The sequence below is a fragment of the Agelaius tricolor genome, unplaced genomic scaffold, assembly GCF_023055355.1.
Source record: "Agelaius tricolor isolate 1412-34295 unplaced genomic scaffold, bAgeTri1.0.p SCAF_33, whole genome shotgun sequence".
NCBI lineage: Eukaryota > Metazoa > Chordata > Aves > Passeriformes > Icteridae > Agelaius > Agelaius tricolor.
Window position 1 is genome coordinate 3,409,701 of NW_027269293.1, and position 19,228 is coordinate 3,428,928.

Here is a 19,228-nt window from a genome sequence, read left to right on the forward strand (position 1 = left end):
AGAGCAGGCAGCAGCCCCAGCAGTTGTGTGTGCCCCCGGGGCTGGTTTGTAGCCCGAGGTTTCCGTGCTGGAAGGATGGGAAGCAGCTGGAGATGATGTGTCAGGCGGAGGGGGGGTGACAGTGGCGCAAGATGGTTGTGGGAGCGAGGGTGGAGCGCGCGGAAACAGGAAACGCCGGCCCCGCTCTGTGTCACCCTTACGGGAACTTGCTTCACTAAAGGTTTGTTTTCACTTCCAAAATGAAAGCCAGGGAGGAGAGGTGAGCACCTCACCCCCCAGACTGTCCCCTCTGAGTTCACAGAGGCCATGCCCGTGGCAGGGATGGCAGTGGAGCAGTGTCAGAGCTCTTTGCTGGCTCCTAAACCTCTTCCTGTGGGCTCCTAAACCTCTTCCTGTGCCACTGTGGTGCCGGGGCAGGGCTGCTCACCCTGCCTCAGTTTCCCATCCGGCACACGGGGCCCAGGCTGTGGGTTCTGGCTGAGAGTTTGCAGCTCTGCTTGGGGTTCAAGCCTGTGTTTATGTGAGAAAATGAAACACTGGAGGCAGGAAGGAGAGTAGGGTTAGATGGGGTGTTGGGAAGGAATCCTTCCCTGTGAGGGCAGTGAGGCCCTGGCACAGGGTGCCCAGAGCAGCTGGGGCTGCCCCTGCATCCCTGGCAGTGCCCAAGGCCAGGCTGGACAGGGCTGGGAGCAGCCTGGAATGGTGGCAGGCATCCCTGCCCATGGCAGGATGAAGTGATCTTAAAGTTCCCTCCCAACCCCAACCATTCTGGGATTCCAGGAAGGGGAAAATAGGGAGGGGAAGGTTTCTGTCTCCCCTCAACGTCTCAGCTCAGCCCAGGTGCTGAGAGGGAACCTCTGAGCCCTCCAGGGTCACTGCAGCTCCAGGTGAGCTCAGAGCAGTCACAGGATGTGTGTCCTGGGGGACACCCAGAGACCCTCATCCTGATGTAGAGGAGGGGTTTGGGGGGCCCCAAGGACCTTCCCTGGTGGCCAAGACCTTCAAAAGAGTTGGGGCTCCTGGTTTTAGCTCCACTAAAACCAGAGCAGGAGGAGCTGTGCAGGGGAGAGATGCCAGAGGGAGGTGAGGGGGGCTGGATGTCAGGTGTGGAGCTCTGTCCATGTGTCTGGAGCTCTGTCCATGTGTGTGCAGCTCTGTCCATGTGTGTGCAGCTCTGTCCATGTGTGTGCAGCTCTGTCTATGTGTGTGGAGCTCTGACCATGTGTGTGCAGCTCTGTCCATGTGTGTGGAGCTCTGTCCATCTGTCTGGAGCTCTGTCCATGTGTCTGGAGCTCTGTCCATGTATCTGGAGCTCTGTCCATGCATGTGGAGCTCTCTCCATGTGTGTGCAGCTCTGTCCATGCATTTGGAGCTCTGTCCATCTGTGTGGAATTCTGTCCACATGTCTGGAGCTCTGTCCATCTGTGTGGAGCTCTCTCCATATGTGTGCAGCTCTGTTCATCTGTGTAGAGCTCTGTCCATGCATGTGTAGCTCTGTCCATGTATCTGGAGCTCTGTCCATCTGTTTGGAACTCTGTCCATCTGTCTGGAGCTCTGACCACACCTTGGCTGTCCATCAGTGTCTTGCACACCCACCTGGAGGTACCTGTTGTGAATCACTGTCCTTTACACCCTGGCTGCCCCATCTGCCACTCCCTTCTTTTGGGTTTTGGGATCCGTGGAGGATTCCCTCTCTTCCAGCTCACCCCCTGGCTGCTGTGGGTGTTTGTGGCCGTGGGGTGATGTTAAAAGCTGTCCTTTAATTAGCAGCATCTCTGTGGGTTCCTGTTCCCAGCTGGGTGAGGAAACTCAGTGTCTTTGAGGAGTCTGCAGCCTGAGGAAGCGGAAATAGGGGAAGGGGAGGCTCCTCCTCGTGCCTGAGCCTCTGCTCTGGGCTGTGGATATTTGCAGTTTCCTCTTGGCAGAGTGGAGGAGAACTTAAATGAGCCCATAGTGCTTTAAATGGGGTTGAAATGTGGGGTACAACAAGAGTGGGGAGCAGCAGTGGGAATTTTTGAGGCTGAGCCACTCTTGCAAGGCAGCCTTTCCTTGGAAAGGAAAACCAAAATTCCTGTGAGGATGCAAACCTTGTGAGCTGGGAGGGGGGGAGTGGAGATTGGGATGTGAAGATCCAGCACTTGTGGATGTGGCCTTGCAGAGATGCTCTGTGGGATGCTGGGCTGTGGTGCCAGGATGGGATTTTTGGGGAGTTTTGGGGTCTCAGGGTGCTGGTGGCTGCTTTTCACCTGGTGCTGGTGCACGTGGCTCCCTCCTGCTGCCAGACAGGGGCAAAATTCCCACAAATTCCTGGAGACTCTGCAGTCTCAGGGGGTTGGGATTGTCCTCTCTGCTGTGACATGGGGACCACCAAGGGCAGGGGGATTTATGGGAACTGGGGGCATTTTCCCTGCACTGGAGCAGGTCAGGTTGTGGCTGCTTGGCATTTCCACTGCTTCCTCCTTTTACATCCCTTTTTCTATTCCTGCCTGGGGCTCTTGCCCAAGGGGCCTCCTGCCTCTGCCTTCCCCAGCGAGCCAAAACCAGAAGTGGGACCTTGTTGGGACAGTTCTTTGTTAAAAATAGCCCTGTCTGCCCCTCTCCAGCAGCACTGGGCCTGGGCATGGATCTTCCCTGTGGCAGGAGATCTGTAATCTGTAAGCAGCCGTGTTCCCTGGCACAGGAATTCATGTGCAAGCAGATATTTATGTGCCTGAGCCCATCCAGCTCTGGCTGCCATGGATTCCCTAATTTTTTTAAATTTCCTAAATTAATTCCCTCTCTTTCTTCCCCAGTTGCCGAAGCAGCAACAGGAAGAGTTTAGTGGTGGGCACCCCCTCTCCGACCCTCTCACGGCCTCTCTCCCCCCTCTCCGTGCCAACAGGTAAGGGATTATCCCAGTGGATGCTTCAGCACCTCCCAAAATTACCCAAATATTTCGCAGGGCTTCAGCACCTTGTTAGCAGCAATGGACTGGCTCCAGGTGCCTTTTCCAGGGGGGAAATGGGTTGGGAAGTGACTTGAATACTTTGGCCTGAAGGAGCAGCCTGGAGCACTCTGGACGTTGTGCTGGGGTGGGTTTTGGGATGAATTTCCCCCCTTTCTCCCTGCAGCTGGGAGCAGCCCCTTGGACAGCCCACGGAACTTCTCTGCCAGCACCTCCATCAACTTCCCCTTTGCTCGCAGGTGAGCTCCCAGCCCCAGCCCCAGAGCAGTGAATATTCACTTGTAAAGATCATTCCCCCTCCAGGGAACTGTTCTGTGGATCTCAAGTGACTCTTTTTGCTTTTATTTTTGCTTTTCTTCTGCCTGCTTTCTGGCCTGGTGCTGTTTCCTCTGCCATGTTCCTCTCACCACCCCAGCCATGCTCCTCGGACTGACAGGCAAGTACCAGGGATGGGCATGGGCTGCATTTTGGGCAGGTGTCTGCTCCACATCATCAGGGACCTTCTTTTCTAAGTGTTCAAGGCCAAGCTGGACAGGACTTGGAGCAGTCTGGTGGAGTGGAAGTTGTCTCTGCACATGGCAGGGAGTGGGAATGGCTCTTTGAGGTCCTTTCCAATGCAAGCCCATCTGGGACTCTGTGATTCTTTGTTTGCATCTCTGTGTGGGGAATTTTGCACCAGGACTGGGCTCCCTGCAGCTCTGGGAGCAGAAGTATCTCTGTTCCCATGGCTGGGTGTTCAGGCCCATCTCAGACTCCTGCTGGATTTTCAGAGGATGTCCAGGGATCTCTCATCCAGGTCCCCACAGAGGCAGATCCTGCTGCATACCCTCCCCTGTTTAACTAATTAATTAATTACACATGGAGGGTGGGTGGCAGATTTTAACCCATCGATTGTCATTGGAAACAAGCCTGAGGCTCTGCTGGTTTGCACTCTTGTAACAGAGGGAGCAGCCAGGCTGTGGGGTCAGGAGTTTGCTGGAGCTGGATGTGGCTCCCTGCCAGCTCCTGCTGTCCTTGACCCCACAAGGGAAATGGCAGTGGGAGGTGAAGGGCCTTGTCCTGACCTGGATGTGTCCCCATCCCTTGGAAACATCTCCAAGAGGAAGCATTCGCCTGCGTATGAGCAGTTCCCTTCCTGTTTATGGCCAGGCTCTGCTCCCCGGCGCCTGCTGTCTCAGGATGAGTCCTTGGGAATCCCAGTTCCTCACCAAAAGAACTCCCAGCAGGCTGAATTTTGCTCTAATTAAAAATCAGACTCTTGCAGGCTTTTTTTTTTTTTTTTTTCCCTGTGTGAAATGGATTCAATGGAGCCCCAGCTCTGTCTCTTCACAGTGACCCTGCCCTAACCCTATGCCTGTGCCTGGGGGCCCTATCCTCACTATTTGCAGCCAAATATGTGCCTTTACCCAAAATGACATTAAAAAGATCATTGCCTTCTCCACTTCAAGCCAACTAGGGTTAATAATAGTTACAATTGGACTAAACCTCCCTGACCTAGCCTTCCTTCACATCTCAACCCAGGCATTCTTCAAAGCCATGCTCTTCCTATGCTCAGGCTCCATCACTCACAGCCTAAATGGCGAACAAGATATCCGAAAAACAGGAGGACTCCAAAAGATGCTACCCACAACTGCTGCATGCCTCACCACTGGCAACCTCGCTCTAGTAGGAGCACCATTTCTAGCAGGATTCTACTCAAAAGACCAAATCATCCTACATAAACACCTGAGCCCTACTTCTAACCCTACCAGCCACATCGTTCAGCGCAGTGTGCACGTGACCGTGTTGGTACAGACCGTCTTCGTTCGAATTCTCTTCGTTTGAACTCTCAGGATGAGTCTTTGGGAATCCCAGTTTCTCACCAAGAAAACTCACAGCAGGCTGAATTTTGCTCTAATTAAAAATCAGACTCTTGCAGGCTTTTTTTTTTTTTTTTGCCCTGTGTGAAATGGATTCAATGGAGCCTCAGCTGTGACCCTGCTGCTTACCACTGTCCCTGCAACAGCTCCCTCACCTTCAAACCCCTTATTTCACCCCATTTCAGTCCATTCTGAAAAGATATTTCAGGGCTTTATTCCTCAAGCCACGCCTGTGTCCTGCTCCCCAGCTTTTGGCCCTGATGTTGTTGATTTGCATTTAGATGTTGGTTTTTTTCCCTGTGTGTGATTGCTGTGTTTGCACTGGCAGGGCTGATGGCAGAAGGTGGTCACTGGCTTCGTTACCCTCCTCTGGCTATGGGACCAACACCCCCAGCTCCACGGTCTCGGTAACATTTACTTTCTCATGCTAGCAGATGATAAGATCCTAAACCCCTCTGATTTTTGGTGAAATGCCTCCCAAGCCCCATGGTGCTGGGTTCTAAAGGGCCATGTGCTTCAGCTGCATCCTGCTTCCAAAATGAGCTTTTAAAAATGTCATAAGGCTTGGCTGTGGGCTTGCAGCACCCCTGCAGGTTATGAGGTCCCTTTAGAGCATCTCTGGGTTAATTTCATCCCTGGGTTACAGCAAGTTGGGGAGTTACTGTGTGCTAGGGTTACAGTGTTCCTGGGGTTACAGCATCCCTGGGCATCAGAGCATCCTTGACAGTTACAGCATCTCTGGGCATTAAAGCATTCCTGGGCATAAGAGCATCCTTGAGAGTTACTGAAGTTACAGTTTTCTGGGGTTACAGCATCCCAGGATATCAGAGCAGCCCTGGGAGTTACAGCATCTGTGGGAGTTACTGTGTCCTAGGGTTGCAGTGTTCCTGGGGTTACAGCATCCCTGGGCATCAGAGCATCCCTAGGAGTTACAGCATCCCTGGGGTTACAATGTTCTTGGGGTTATAGTATCCCAGGATATCAGAGCATCCCTAGGCATTGGAACATCCCTGGGGTTACAGCATCCCTGGGCCTCAGAGCATCCCTGGGAGTTACTGTGTCCTAGGGTCACAATGCTCCTGGGCATCAGAGCATCCCTGGGAGTTACTGTGTCCTGGGGTTACAGCATCCCAGGATATCAGAGCATCCCTGGGCATTGGAACATCCCTGGGAGTTACTGTGTCCCAGGGTTGCAGTGTTCCTGGGGTTACAGCATCCCAGGATATCAGAGCACTCCTGGGGTTACAGCATCCCTGGGTGTGACAGGACTGAGCTGCCTGGGATGCTGGATTGGTAAGGGATGGGGCTCTGGGGAGCTTTGAGTGGGAGAATGGAGGATTTTGGGCTGGCAGTGAGCAGTGCAGACCTCCCCAGCCTGCTCCTGTCCCCGTTGCACACCCCCAAACCCGCCCCACGCTGCCTGTCCGTGCTTCCAACCTCCTAAAGGGACATTTCCCTCATGGACTCTCTCACTTCCAGGAAGCACAGCGCCATCACTGATCTCCTTCCTCCCTGTCTCTCTCTCTGTCCCCAGTCATCTTCATCCTCCCAGGAGCGCCTGCATCAGCTGCCGTACCAGCCCACCCCCGACGAGCTGCATTTCCTTTCTAAGCATTTCCGCAGTACGGAGAGCGTCACGGACGAGGAGGGCAGGCACTCGCCCTGCCTGCGCCCACGGTCCCGCAGCCTCAGGTGGGACACAGCTCCCAGGACAAGGCTGGCTTGGTTTGGAACACAGGAGTCTGTTGAGGAGAGTGGGAGCCTCCCCTGAAATGGAAAATGTAAACCCTGTCCCTCTGAATTATCATATCTGAATATCTGAATTATCTGCGCCCACGGTCCCGCAGCCTCAGGTGGGACAGAGCTCCCAGGACAAGGCTGGCTTGGTTTGAAACAAAGGTGTCTGTTGAGGAAGGCAGGAGCCTCCCCTGAAAAGGAAAATGTAAACCCCGCCCCTCTGAATTATCATATCTGAATATCTGAATTATCATATCTGAATATCTGAATTATCATATCAGATATCCGAATCATCTGTGCCCACAATCCCGCAGCCTCAGGTGGGACAGAGCTCCCAGGACAAGGCTGGCTTGCTTTGAAACAAAGGTGTCTGTTGAGGAAGGCGGGAGCCTCCCCTGAAATGGAAAATGTAAACCCCGTCCCTCTGAATTAGTATAATTTTGAATTTTTTTTTTTGTTAAATTGTTTTTTTTTGGTTAAATTTGGTTAAATCCTTTTTTTCCCTCTGAAAAATCTCCTGACCCTCTTTGCTACCAGTGGCAGAGCCACAGCCCTGCGTGTTGCTGGCTGAAATTTCATTAAAATCAGATTAATTATCTGACAGGGGTTTGTAGGTGGTGAGATTTTCACCCAGGAGATGCCAGTTCTGCAGTTGGCACAGCAAAGGCTGGGGCAGGGCTGGGGCTGGTTTTAATCACAACATTTATTATTTTATAGTGGTTAATGAGTTGCTGGCTGCTCCTGTGACTTGCTTTGCATAACTGGATCACCAGGCAGAGCCCTGGGAGGGGCAGTGTTGGGTGAGGGAAGGAGGAAAACTGTGTTTAATGAAGGTTACTGTGTCCACCACGAGGTTTGGTTGGGTTTCTTGTTTGCTGGTGAGCTGCAAAAATGGCAACGATGGCAAGAAATTGTGGGATGTAGAGGAAGGGAAAGATGAGCTCGTTCTTCAAAGCCGAGGGGATGATGGAACATCCAGAACCTCTCAGTTCTGGATTTCCAAGTGACTTGTGTGATCAGGGTTAAGCCTCCCTAGACCACATCCCAGGGACCTCCAGTGTCTGGGATGCTGCTGGGAGCACTGGCCCAAGGCTGCTGGCTCCACTTGGATGAGTTTTCACCACTTGGAACCAGGAGTTAGGAGAAGGGACCACATGGCTCTCCAGGGGCAGTGACCATTTGCACAGATGTGAATGGCCTGACCCTCCTAACCCTCCTTCTCCTCCCCCTGCAGCCCTGGACGGACGAGTGGAACGTTTGACAATGAGGTGGTGATGATGAACCATGTCTACAAGGAGAGGTTCCCAAAGGTAACAGCCAGGACGTTGGGGATGAGCGTGTTGGTGCCTCCATGGCATCCTGGCAGCACCTTCTCCTCCCCGTGGGAGTGTGGAATGCATGGGTAGATCATGGAGGGTGTTGGGGACACTGGAGACACAGCAAACCTGTGGTTTGTTACCCACACAAGCAGGCAGAGGGCTCTGGAGACTTTGGTGGAGCTTTTGCAGGCTGTTGGAAGCCGGTTCCCAGGTGGGGGCCTTGATGTGTATGTGGACATTTGAGCTGCAGGAGGTGGTGGGATGAGATTCTGGATGGCCAGAACCAGTGCAGGAGGGAGGATGAGATCCTGGATGGTCAAATCAACTGCAGGAGGTGGTAGGATGAGATCCTGAATGATAAAACCCAGTGCAGGAGGTGGTAGGGTGAGATCCTAAGTGATAAAACCCAGGGCATGAAGTGGTAGGATGAGATCCTGACTGAAAAAGTCCAGTGCAGAAGGTGGTAGGGTGAGATCCTGGCTTGCCAAACACAGTCCAGGAGGTGGGATGAGATCCTGGATGGTCAAATCAACTGCAGGAGGTGGTAGGGTGAGATCCTGACTGATAAAATCCAGTACAGGAGGTGATAAAACCCAGTGCATGAGGCGGTAGGGTGAGATTCTGACTGATAAAACCCAGCGCATGAGGTGCTGGGCTGAGATCCTGGCTTGCCAAACAGTTCAGGAGGTAGGATGAGATCCTGGATGGTCAAATCAACTGCAGGAGGTGGTAGGGTGAGATCCTGACTGATAAAACCCAGTGCATGAGGTGCTGGGTTGAGATCCTGGCTTGCCAAACACAGTCCAGGAGGTGGGGTGAGATCCTGGATGGTCAAATCAACTGCAGGAGGTGGTAGGGTGAGATCCAAAGTGATAAAACCCAGTGCATGATGTGGTGGGTTGAGATCCTGGCTGGCCAAACACAGTCCAGGTGGTGGGATGAGATCCTGCCAAAGCCATGGCATGGGGATGTGTGTTCCTGGCCATCACCATCCTCTCCACCGTGCAGGCCACAGCCCAGATGGAGGAGCGCCTGCAGGACACCATCACAAACTTCTCCCCGAGCAGCACCCTGCCCCTGGCTGATGGGGTGCTGGGCTTCATCCACCACCAGATCATCGAGCTGGCCCGAGACTGCCTGGCCAAGTCCCAGGGAGCTCTCATCACCTCCCGCTACTTCATGGAGCTGCAGGAGAAACTGGAGAAGATGCTCCGAGACGTGAGTACACGGGGCAGTTCCCTGCCTGGTGCCACCTCGGGAGGCCACCAAGAGACACCTGGCTTCTGTCTCCATTCCCGACAGGCTCAGGAGCGTTCTGAGAGCGAGGAGGTGAAGTTCATTGATCAGCTGGTGAGGAAGCTGCTGATCATCATCTCCCGGCCTGCCCGACTTCTGGAGTGCCTGGTGAGACATGGAAGTTTCTGTCTTGTCTTTCATGGTCTGTGCCAGCCCAGAGAGGAGGCAAAGCCTCCAGGATGCCCCTGGATCTCTGGAAGTGTCCAAGGCCAGGTTGGATGGGGTTTGGAGCAACCTGAGATGATGGAAGGTGTCCCTGATCTTTAAGGTCTCTTCCAGCCCAAAACATTCTGTGACTCTGTGACTTTCAGGGTTGGTTTTTTTTGTTGTTGTTGTTTTTTGTTGTTGTTGTTGTTGGGGTTTTTTTTTGTTTTTTTGGTTTTTTTTTTTGGTTGATTTGCTGAATTTCTAAAGCAGTGACCTTATGCTGTGGCTCCTGATGAAATTTTTATCTCCCTTAGTTTTCCTTCCAAGGCCAACTCACTACAGAGCTGAATTTTTTTTTTTCCCATCACCCTTGACCTGGGGAATGACGAGGGAATGATGCATCCATGGCCTGTCCCCAGTCACGGGTGTCACCTGCAAGGCTTGGAGTGAAAATTTAACCTTGCAAAATCTCTCTCCTCAACTGTGCTTGGATTTCCCCATCCAGGAGTTCGACCCAGAGGAGTTTTACCATCTCCTGGAAGCTGCAGAAGGACATGCCAAAGTTGGACAGGGAATAAAGACTGATATTCCCAGATACATCATCAGCCAACTGGGGCTCGTCAAGGACCCACTGGAGGGTAGGGAAGCACTCTGAGGTCTGCAGTAGGGTGTGGACTCCCAGTTTGGCCACTGGTGATCACAACTGAGCACTGGGAGGTGTCAGGGAGCCCTGCAGGGCTGAGCTGGTGTCATGGCAGGGAGGTCACAGCAGGACCAGGACAATGGCCAAGTCCTTCTGGCCAGCCCACGTCCCTTATTATTGCTTCCAACACGTTCAGCAAAGCAGATTAAGCTCAAAAACACTTAATCCATGGCCCTGGGGGGGAATCATAATCCCTGGAGAATGCAGGAATGACTATAAAAAAAAAAAAAGAATTATATAAATGTTTAACCTCGTGTTGAACCTCTTAACGTCATGACCTGAATTTCTCCATAGGATATCTCGAGCAAAGCATGTGGCCAAATCCCCACGGGGTCTCTGGGTTTGGGGGCAGAGTGGTTGGGCAGGGGGTGATTTTGGTGGGTGTTGAGCATGAGGAAAGTGAAAACCATCCCTATGATCTGCAGAAATGGGGCAGCTGGATCACTTTGACAGCGGGAACACCATCACACCGGAGAATGATGACACCTGTGAGGTGAGCGTGGTCCCACCTGCCTGTCCCACCTGCTGCCTCCAGCTTCCTCCCACCTCACCCCACACCACAGCTCCTGGCAGCTGGCCTAGGCTGGGAGCTGTTCATTTTGGATTGTCCCCAGGGGTGATGCACTCAAGGGGAGGATCTCACTGGGCTTCTTGAGTGGACAGAGCTCAGAATGGGCTCTTGATCTGCAGAGCATCTCAGGCTTCTGCTTTGGGGTTTGTGACTGGAGAGGGCTCTGGCAGAAAGAAGCTTTTGTGGGTGGTACATGATGGTGCTGGGTGAATTCCTCCTTCCTTAAAAACCTGTGTGTTCCTCAGAGCCAACCCTCAATCCCCGTGCCACGGAGGAAACCCTGCGAGGGGGACTTCGAGACCATCAAGCTGATCAGCAACGGGGCTTACGGGTGAGTTGGGGAGTTTCTATCAGTTGTCTCCATCTGTAAACGACTCCAAAGCCCTTCTTTGTCCATGGCCCACGGTGTGGGGTGGTCAGTGCTGGAGGATTTGTGTTCCTCCAGGGCCGTGTACCTGGTGAGGCACAGGGAGACGCGGCAGCGCTTTGCCCTGAAGAAAATCAACAAGCAGAACCTCATCCTGAGGAACCAGATCCAGCAGGTGTTCGTGGAGAGGGACATCCTCACCTTTGCTGAGAACCCCTTCGTGGTCAGCATGTTCTGCTCCTTCGAGACCAAGCGACACCTCTGCATGGTCATGGAATACGTGGAAGGTGAGAGCAGGGCTTGGGGCTGGATGGTGCAGGGAGGAGGGGAGGATATCAAAGCCTGAGCATCAAGGACATCACCTGGACATCTCCTGCCCTGCTTTGCTCCAGGGAGCTGAGGGAAGCACAGGGAGATGATTTTGTGGTCCTGATCTCCTTGATGAAGGTGGTCACCTAGGAGAGCATTTGTGCCCCATGCCTGGGGATCAGCTGTTCAGAGGGGCTGGCTGGGAGCCTGTTGGTCCTGCTGAGCTTGCTGCCTTCCCTGAGCCCCCCGTGTTCCCACAGGGGGGGACTGTGCCACGTTGCTGAAGAACATGGGCCCCCTGCCCGTGGACATGGCCAAGATGTACTTTGCTGAGACGGTTCTTGCCCTGGAGTATCTCCACAACTACGGCATCGTCCACCGGGACCTCAAACCTGACAAGTGAGCCTGTGGGTCAGGTCTGAGCAAGGGTGGGGCTTTCAATGGGGAAGGGAAAGCCAAGAGGGAAGGGCAGAATGGGTTTTGCTCTCCAGAGACTGGTTCTGTGCTGTTGCATCAGGACCAGAGGCCTTGAGGTGCGGCCGGTCCATGTCAGGTCTCCCCAGAAGCAGCCAGCAGCATTGTGGGGTGTCTGTCTTCTCCTGCAGTTTGCTCATCACCTCCATGGGCCACATAAAGCTGACAGACTTTGGTCTGTCAAAGATTGGCCTGATGAACATGACCACGAACCTCTACGAAGGGCACATGGAGAAGGACACGCGGGAGTTCATGGACAAGCAGGTACGAGGTCCTGCTGCCCGTGGCTGACCTGGCACCCCTGGGCTCCCAGATAAGCCCGGGATTTGTTGCAAAGGTCACTGCAGAGGTGTCAGCCCCTGCTTCCCACACAGGTGTGTGGCACTCCGGAGTACATTGCCCCTGAAGTCATCCTCATCCAGGGCTATGGGAAGCCCGTGGACTGGTGGGCCATGGGCATCATCCTCTACGAGTTCCTGGTGGGCTGCGTCCCCTTCTTCGGAGACACCCCCGAGGAGCTCTTCGGGCAGGTCATCAGTGGTGAGTGCCACGTTTGTGCTCCCAGCAGCCAAGGCTCATCCTGTAACATGTGGGAAGCTCCACTCCTTCCTGTCACCCTCACTGCACACTGAGGAGGCTCCTCAAGCTTTGACTTCCCACTTTGGGAGAGCCCTTCCCCTGCTGCAGCTCCTGGGAGACTTCCCTGTTACTCAGAAGTGTCCAAACCCTTCCAGCCACCCCAATCCCCTTTTCCTTTTTCCTTGCAGATGAAATTATGTGGCCAGAAGGGGACGAGGCTCTCCCTGCAGATGCCCAGGACCTGATCACACGGTTGCTGAGGCAGTGTCCCCTCGAGCGCCTGGGCACTGGTGAGCACAGCAGCCCCCTCAGGGGCACCTTGATTCCCATCCAATTTGTATGGCTTTGAGTCCAAAGCATGTCCTACCATGCTGAGGGTGCTCAGAGGAGGCTGCACAGGGCTCCTGTCCATCTTTTTTAAGCTGTTTGCTCTGTGTGGAGGGCAGACTGTGCTGTTTGGGGTGGGAGTGGGAGCACCCTGGATCCTGCCCCATGCCCCTGACATGGGTTTCTCTGCCTGGCAGGAGGGGCACACGAGGTGAAGCACCACTCCTTCTTCCTCCATCTGGACTGGAACGGGCTGCTGAGGCAGAAGGCTGAGTTCATCCCCCAGCTGGAGTCAGAGGATGACACCAGCTACTTTGACAGTGAGGCCAAATCCATCCCTCTTCCACCTCTGCCAATCCATTATCCCAGCTGCACTTTGGATGCTCCCATGGGGGATGAAAATCTCCTGGGTGAAGCTGGTTGCTTTACAACCCAAATCACAGAACAGATACAATCCTCTTTCCAGGCTGCTCACCCTTACCTGCTTTGTCCCCCAAAACTCCCCTGGGACTTGGGGCTGGGCTGTCGCCCTTTGGGGCCCTGCTGCAGGCAGGATGTGGGTGCTGCAGGCAGGGTGACATCCCTTCCCCTCTGGCTCTTGCTTTCAGCTCGCTCTGAGAGGTATCGTCACTTGGACTCAGAGGATGAGGAAACCAATGATGAGGAATCATCAGTGGAGATTGGGCAGTTCTCCTCCTGCTCCCACCGCTTCAGCAAGGTGCTCCAGCCCCTCCTGCAGCACCCAAAATGCTTTGGCACCACAAACAGCGTGGCTGTGCTGAGCATCACTGTCTTGGCTGACACCACAGCACCCAAACCCCCAAATTTCTGCTCCTTGCTGATGGCTGCTCTCCCTCTCAGGTGTACAGCAGCTCAGAATTCCTGGCGGTCAACTCCACCCTGAGCCTCTCCTCCTCTGACCGGAGTCACTGCGACGACAAGGAGGAGCGGTGGGACCGGCACTCAGGGGATGAGGACAGGACCAGGCCAGCGGGCACCGAGCCCCGGTGCGTGGCCAGGGGGGCTGCACTGCTGGTGTGGGCTCCTGACAGTGCCCAGGGCTTGTGCCAGCACCAAGGGTTTGTGCCAACACTGAGGGTTTGTGTCAGGACCAAGGGTTTGTGCCAGCACTGAGGGTTTGTGTCAGGACCAAGGGTTTCTACCAACACTGAGGGTTTGTGCCAGGACCACGGGTTTGTGCTGACACCACGGGTTTGTTATGGCACTGAAGGGTTTGTGTTATTCCTGAGGGGTCAGTGGGACGTGTCCTGGGGGTGCTTCAGTGGCTCAGTGCCATCTGCCTTGCCCACCGTGGCTTGTCCTGAGCCCTCCTGCTCTTGCCACGCAGCCTGCGCTCCTGGACGTCCGGCAGCTCCACCTCCCGGCACGAGCGGAGCCGCAGCCCCACGGCGCTGCCCAGCACCCTCAGCCTGGACACCATGCCCAAGTTTGCCTTCTCCTCGGAGGATGAGAGCCCTTGTGTGGCATCCAAGCCAGAGAGACCCAAGTTTGTGGTGGGAGACTCGGACGCGGGGACCGGCGGTGCGGTGAAGCAGTCGGCGTTGTCCGGTGCGTAGGCTGTGGGCACAGTGTGGGGATCTCTGGGGACAACCAGGGTGCTGCAGGGCATGGGGTGGCTTCTCCACGTCCCCAAACCCTCCCTCCTCCCCTCCGTGCAGCCGATCTGGTCAGCCTGAACCGCATCCGCCTGCGGAGCAACAGCACCGGCACCAAGAACTCGACTCCGCGGAGCCTGGAGCCCAGCGGGGGCCGTCGGCTGAGCACCCAGAAGGACGTGCCAGACAGGCAGAGAGCCTCCCTGGGCAGCCGTGTGCCCAAATCTGCCTCTGTCTCAGCCCTGTCCCTCATCATCACCTCAGGTCTGTGTGTGCTGGGTGATTTACCCTGCTGGATGGCCACTGCCACGTGGCTTTGCCAGACTGAGGTGGCTCCTTCTGCTTGCAGATGACTTTGGTGGCAGTGCCCTGATGAGCCCCATCTCCCCTCACTCCCTCTCATCCAACCCCTCTTCCCGGGACTCCTCCCCGAGCCGAGACTCCTCCCTGGCCATCGCCAGCCTGAGGCCACCCATCATCATCCACAGCTCGGGGAAGAAGTACGGCTTCACCCTGCGAGCCATCCGCGTCTACATGGGCGACAGCGACGTCTACACCGTCCACCACATGGTCTGGGTATGTGCTCTGGGGTCTAGAGGTGTTTTAAACCCCAGGAGGGAGCTGGGATCCAAATAAAACCGCTCTGTTTGTGTTGCAGAGCGTGGAGGAAGGGAGCCCTGCGCAGGAGGCCGGGCTGAGGGCAGGAGATCTCATCACACACGTGAACGGAGAGTCCGTGCTGGGTTTGGTCCATCGGGATGTTGTGGAGCTGCTGCTGAAGGTGGGTGACCAGAGCCACTCTGCTCTCCCAGAACATCAATTCATCATTGCCTTTGCTGGCAGCTGAGGCAGGAGCTGGCTCAGACCTGGTGCTGCAAAGGTTTGTTTTCCATCCATCAGAGTGGGAATAAAGTGGCCCTGCGGACCACTGCCCTGGAAAACACCTCCATTAAGATTGGTCCTGCAAGGAAAAACAGCTCCAAGACAAGGATGGCACGGAGGAGTAAAAAGAGCAAGAAAAGGGATGGCCAAGACAGGTAGGTCAAACTGGGATAAAATGGCATTCATCCCAGTGTGTGGGGTACTGGGGGAATGCTGTGGATCTGCCATATCAGGGTGTCCATTGGGGTCTGGTCCTGCCAGCACTGGGTTGGATGCTCTGGATCTGCCATACTGGGATGTCCAGTGGGGTCTGGTCCTGCTGCCACAAGGTCAGCAGACTTGAGACGAACATCTTTAAGGAGAAGCCAAAGTTATTCCTGTCCCCTCAGCAGGAGAAAATCCCTTTTCAAGAAGATCTCCAAGCAGTCGTCGGTCCTGCACACCAGCCGCAGCTTCTCCTCCGGTCTCCATCACTCTCTGTCCTCCAGCGAGAGCCTCCCGGAGTCCCCCACGCACAGCCTGTCCCCAGGTCCCACCACGCCGTGCCGCAGCCCCGCTCCCGACCTGCCCTCAGGTACCCCAGGGGGGGATATTGGCTCGGGGCAGGGCAGGATGCTGCGTGTCCCTCGGGGAGGCCGCGTCCCTCCAGCCCTACAGTGACCTTTTCTCTTTGTACGGCAGATGCTGTGTCCCCTCAGAGCACCTCTCCCTCCTCCAGCACCCCAACGTCACCCGCCGGCCACGTGCGCCCCAGCTCCCTGCACGGGCTGGCCCCCAAACTGGGTGGGCCACGCTACAAAGTGGGACGACGCAAATCCACCAGCAGCATCCCCCCCTCTCCCCTGGCCTGCACCCCTTCCTCGGCCCAGCGCCCGCCTTCCCCGCAGCGCTCCCCATCTCCGCTCCACGGGTACCCCAAAACCCCCCATTCCTTCCAGGGCAAGACCCTGTCCCCCCCCACCATCGTCCGGCAGAGCTCCCGGCCCCGCAGCGCCGACTGCCCCCGCTCCCCCCTGCTCAAGCGCGTCCAGTCGGCCGAGAAGATCGTCACCATCCTGGCCGAGAAGAAAACCAGCGGCCGCAAACTGGGGCTGGAGATGTCCTCGCTGGATGGGGAGGCCATCGCCGAGGGAGACACGCTGCCATACCCCGGGGAGCACGGGTACCACCCCGGCAGCTCCCGGCTGGCAGAGCGGCACGAGCGGGACCAGGAGATGGTGGTGATGCGGCGCCTGAACCTGTCGGAGCGCAGGGACTCCTTCAAGAAGCAAGAGGCGGTTCAAGAAGTGAGCTTTGACGAGCAGGAGACGGCGGCAGGAGGCGAAGATGGTGGCAAGAGCGAGGAAGGGCAGGGCACGGCTGCTGCAGAGCTGCCACCGAAGCCGAAGCCCGGCACGGTGCCGCAGATCGCGGTGCAGGGCTCGGAGAGCGACGAGCAGGAGCCGGCGGTGGCCGAGTGGGAGTGCCAGGGCTCCTACCCCATCAGCAGCACGGAGCAGCCCAACAGCATCATCTCCTTGCCGTGGTGGGATGGGTGTGAGCACCGGGACCGTGGCTCCCAGCAGCAGCGGAACTGCGGGCAGGGATCACCCGGCCACTGGCAGGTGCCAGCACAGGGCCAGGAGCCAACAGGGGCTCATCTCCCGGCTCCCCGGGGCGTGTGGAGCGGGGCCAAGCACGCCTGAGCCCCATGCAGGCACCAGGGATGGTTCAGGCTCCTTGCAGCATCCCCAGCACCCCATTCTGTGCGGCAAATCCATGAGAAAAATGTCCCCGGAGCCACTCTGGACCCTGGCCGGGCCGGCTGTGCCCCGGCACTTCGCCCCCCTGGAAGGCTTTTTGTACTCCCTGAAAGATGCTCATATTTTTATAGAGACGCAGGAACTTTTCCGGCAGCGGCGTTTCCACAGCTGGGCCCCAACCTCTGTGTACAGAAAGGACTTGATGCAAATATTCCTTAATTAATTTATTACTTTTTATAAGCTAAACGGGCAGTGCAGGACTGTCGCAGGGGCCAACCCAGCTCTGGGAGTCCCAGCCTTTCCCGTGCGTCTCCCAGCCCACTGTTTTCTAACCCACTCGCTTTTCCCTACTTTTAAACTCCAATTCTAGCTGGAAACACCCCAGATCTCCTAAGAACCCCATAACTCTAATATTTAAAATTAAAATAAAACCCCAAATCCACAGCAACATCCCCGAAATGCCGGGATGCAGAGGGGGGGATATTCTTTGCATATGGATCATCAGATGATGAGCATATGGATCATTTTATAAGCTTATAGGAGGTATAAAAAGGGTTTAATTATTTTATTTGGAGATTTTATAGCCACCTGGCTCCATTGGCCCTTCCAGGTGGGGAAAACTGAGACATCCCCCAGATGGGAATATTAATGGGATTTTTAGGGTCGGTTTTTGCTCTTTCAAAAATCCCACAAAATCCCATGATGTTGGTGGGTCAGTGCACAGACACCTACAAAATCCCAATTTAATTTATCTTTTTTTTTTTTTTTTTCCAGTTGTCCCAACCCAGTGAGCACCTGTGCTGCTTCACTTGTAATTTGGGAATTTCACCCCTTTCTTTCCCCCCTCGTTGCTCTTTATCCAACAAACGACAGCTCAACCCAGCATTTCTCCCCCGTTTCTACCTGGGCTATAAACGTTTCCATTTGTTGATGCATGTTCTGGCTTCCCCTCCCCTGCCGTGGTTTGGTGACAGGGGGACATCCCTGGTTTGCCAACCCCGCTGCCATCAGGTGTCACCGTTACCCCGGTGGATTTTTGGGCTGCGTGTTGGATTCTTTTGTGCACGTGTGGTTTGTGCCAGGCTCCGTATCCCGCTTCTCCCGTTCAACTGGTGCTGTTAAACCCCCCCAGAATGAGCAACCAGAGCTGCTCCGTGTTTCCTTTGCTTCTCCCTCCACTCTCTAGGAAGGTCTTGGGAAGGCAGTGGGGTTTTGGGGAGACACCGGGCACCCCCTGCCCACTGGCACGGTGGCATGGGGGGGCTTGGTTGCACACTGGTCGAGTGGGTAGGGTGGGAAGAGGATTTTTTAAAGTGGGAAATGTCTTAAAAGCCAAGGGGACTGTGTGTTCCTGCCCAGCGCCCGGCTCTGTTCGTACCTTCGGGAAGTTTTATGTTGGATTAAAGTTGTCCCTTGCGCTGAGTGTGGTGTCCAGTGGCACTGGAGAGTGCAGGGCAGCGAGTGCCCGCTCTGGGGGTGATGGCAGGGGGTGAACGGGGTGCTAGCACAGCTGGGAGGGGAGGGGAGGTGGCCCTGCAGTGGCACTGGGGTGGCTGCACCCAGCCTGGCTCTGGTACCGGGTCCCGCTGTGGTGCCGGTGCCCGGAGGACTGTCCCACACCCCAGTGACCTGTGCCCAGGGCAGTGCCCCGTGCTTGGTGCAACGCCCCACTCCAGGTATGCCCCACTCCAGGTATGCCCCACTCCCAAATCCCTGCCCCATTCATAAATCCATGCCCTAGTCCCAAATCCCTGCCCCATTCCCAAATCCATGCCCCGTGCTCTGCCCCGTGCAGTCCCCGGTGCCTCATGCCCAGCGCAGTCCTGCTGCAGTGCCCCATGTCCGGTGCTGTGCCCAGTGTCCAGTGCCCGGGTAGTGCCGGTGCTGTGCCCCGTCCCTGGTTCAATCCCAGTTCAATCCCGGTTCAATCCCGGTGTTTTGCCCCGTTCCCAGTTGAATCCTGATTCAATGCCGGTCCTATGCCCCGTTCCCGGTTCAATCCCGGTTCAATCCCAGTACAATCCCGGCTAAATCCCTGTTCAATTCCGGTAGAATCCCGGTTCAATCCCCATTCAATCCTGGCACAATCCCGTTTTAATCCCGGTACAATCCTGGTGCTGTGCCCCGTTCCCGGTTCAGTCCCGGTACAATCCCGGTTCAATCCCGGTTCAATGCCGTTTCAATCCCGGTTCAATGCCGTTTTTCAATCCCGGTTCAATGCCGTTTCAATCCCGGTTTAGTCCCGGTTCAATCCCGGTGCCCGACGCGGTGCCCGCTCCATTCGCCACCAGGGGGCGCCGCCGCGCTCTCCTTCCGGGCCCTCTCGGCTCCTTCCGGAGAGTCTCGCGCGAGGGGA

General features: G+C 55.6%; 1 protein-coding gene across 7 annotated transcripts in view; it reads left to right on the forward strand.

The window, feature by feature from the left end:
• Nucleotides 1–18,294, forward strand: part of MAST3 (microtubule associated serine/threonine kinase 3) — a 29,429-nt gene extending 11,135 nt beyond the window's left edge. For 4 of the 7 annotated variants that reach the window (XM_071452100.1, XM_071452095.1, XM_071452098.1 and 1 more), the window contains 26 exons: nt 2,793–2,881; nt 3,111–3,183; nt 3,360–3,380; nt 5,132–5,210; nt 6,338–6,495; nt 7,775–7,850; nt 8,868–9,077; nt 9,162–9,263; nt 9,808–9,940; nt 10,431–10,498; nt 10,822–10,907; nt 11,022–11,230; nt 11,513–11,651; nt 11,858–11,990; nt 12,101–12,266; nt 12,494–12,595; nt 12,830–12,952; nt 13,241–13,350; nt 13,494–13,639; nt 13,981–14,201; nt 14,312–14,512; nt 14,598–14,824; nt 14,907–15,029; nt 15,149–15,285; nt 15,520–15,704; nt 15,812–18,294. In XM_071452100.1, the coding sequence (XP_071308201.1) occupies nt 2,793–2,881; nt 3,111–3,183; nt 3,360–3,380; nt 5,132–5,210; nt 6,338–6,495; nt 7,775–7,850; nt 8,868–9,077; nt 9,162–9,263; nt 9,808–9,940; nt 10,431–10,498; nt 10,822–10,907; nt 11,022–11,230; nt 11,513–11,651; nt 11,858–11,990; nt 12,101–12,266; nt 12,494–12,595; nt 12,830–12,952; nt 13,241–13,350; nt 13,494–13,639; nt 13,981–14,201; nt 14,312–14,512; nt 14,598–14,824; nt 14,907–15,029; nt 15,149–15,285; nt 15,520–15,704; nt 15,812–16,815 (4,321 nt within the window). In that variant the 3' untranslated portion in view covers nt 16,816–18,294. The remainder of the gene's footprint in view (nt 1–2,792; nt 2,882–3,110; nt 3,184–3,359; nt 3,381–5,131; nt 5,211–6,337; nt 6,496–7,774; nt 7,851–8,867; nt 9,078–9,161; nt 9,264–9,807; nt 9,941–10,430; nt 10,499–10,821; nt 10,908–11,021; nt 11,231–11,512; nt 11,652–11,857; nt 11,991–12,100; nt 12,267–12,493; nt 12,596–12,829; nt 12,953–13,240; nt 13,351–13,493; nt 13,640–13,980; nt 14,202–14,311; nt 14,513–14,597; nt 14,825–14,906; nt 15,030–15,148; nt 15,286–15,519; nt 15,705–15,811) is intronic. The other 3 variants (XM_071452096.1, XM_071452099.1, XM_071452102.1) reach the window with 2 other exon arrangements.
• Nucleotides 18,295–19,228: the final 934 nt, after the last annotated feature.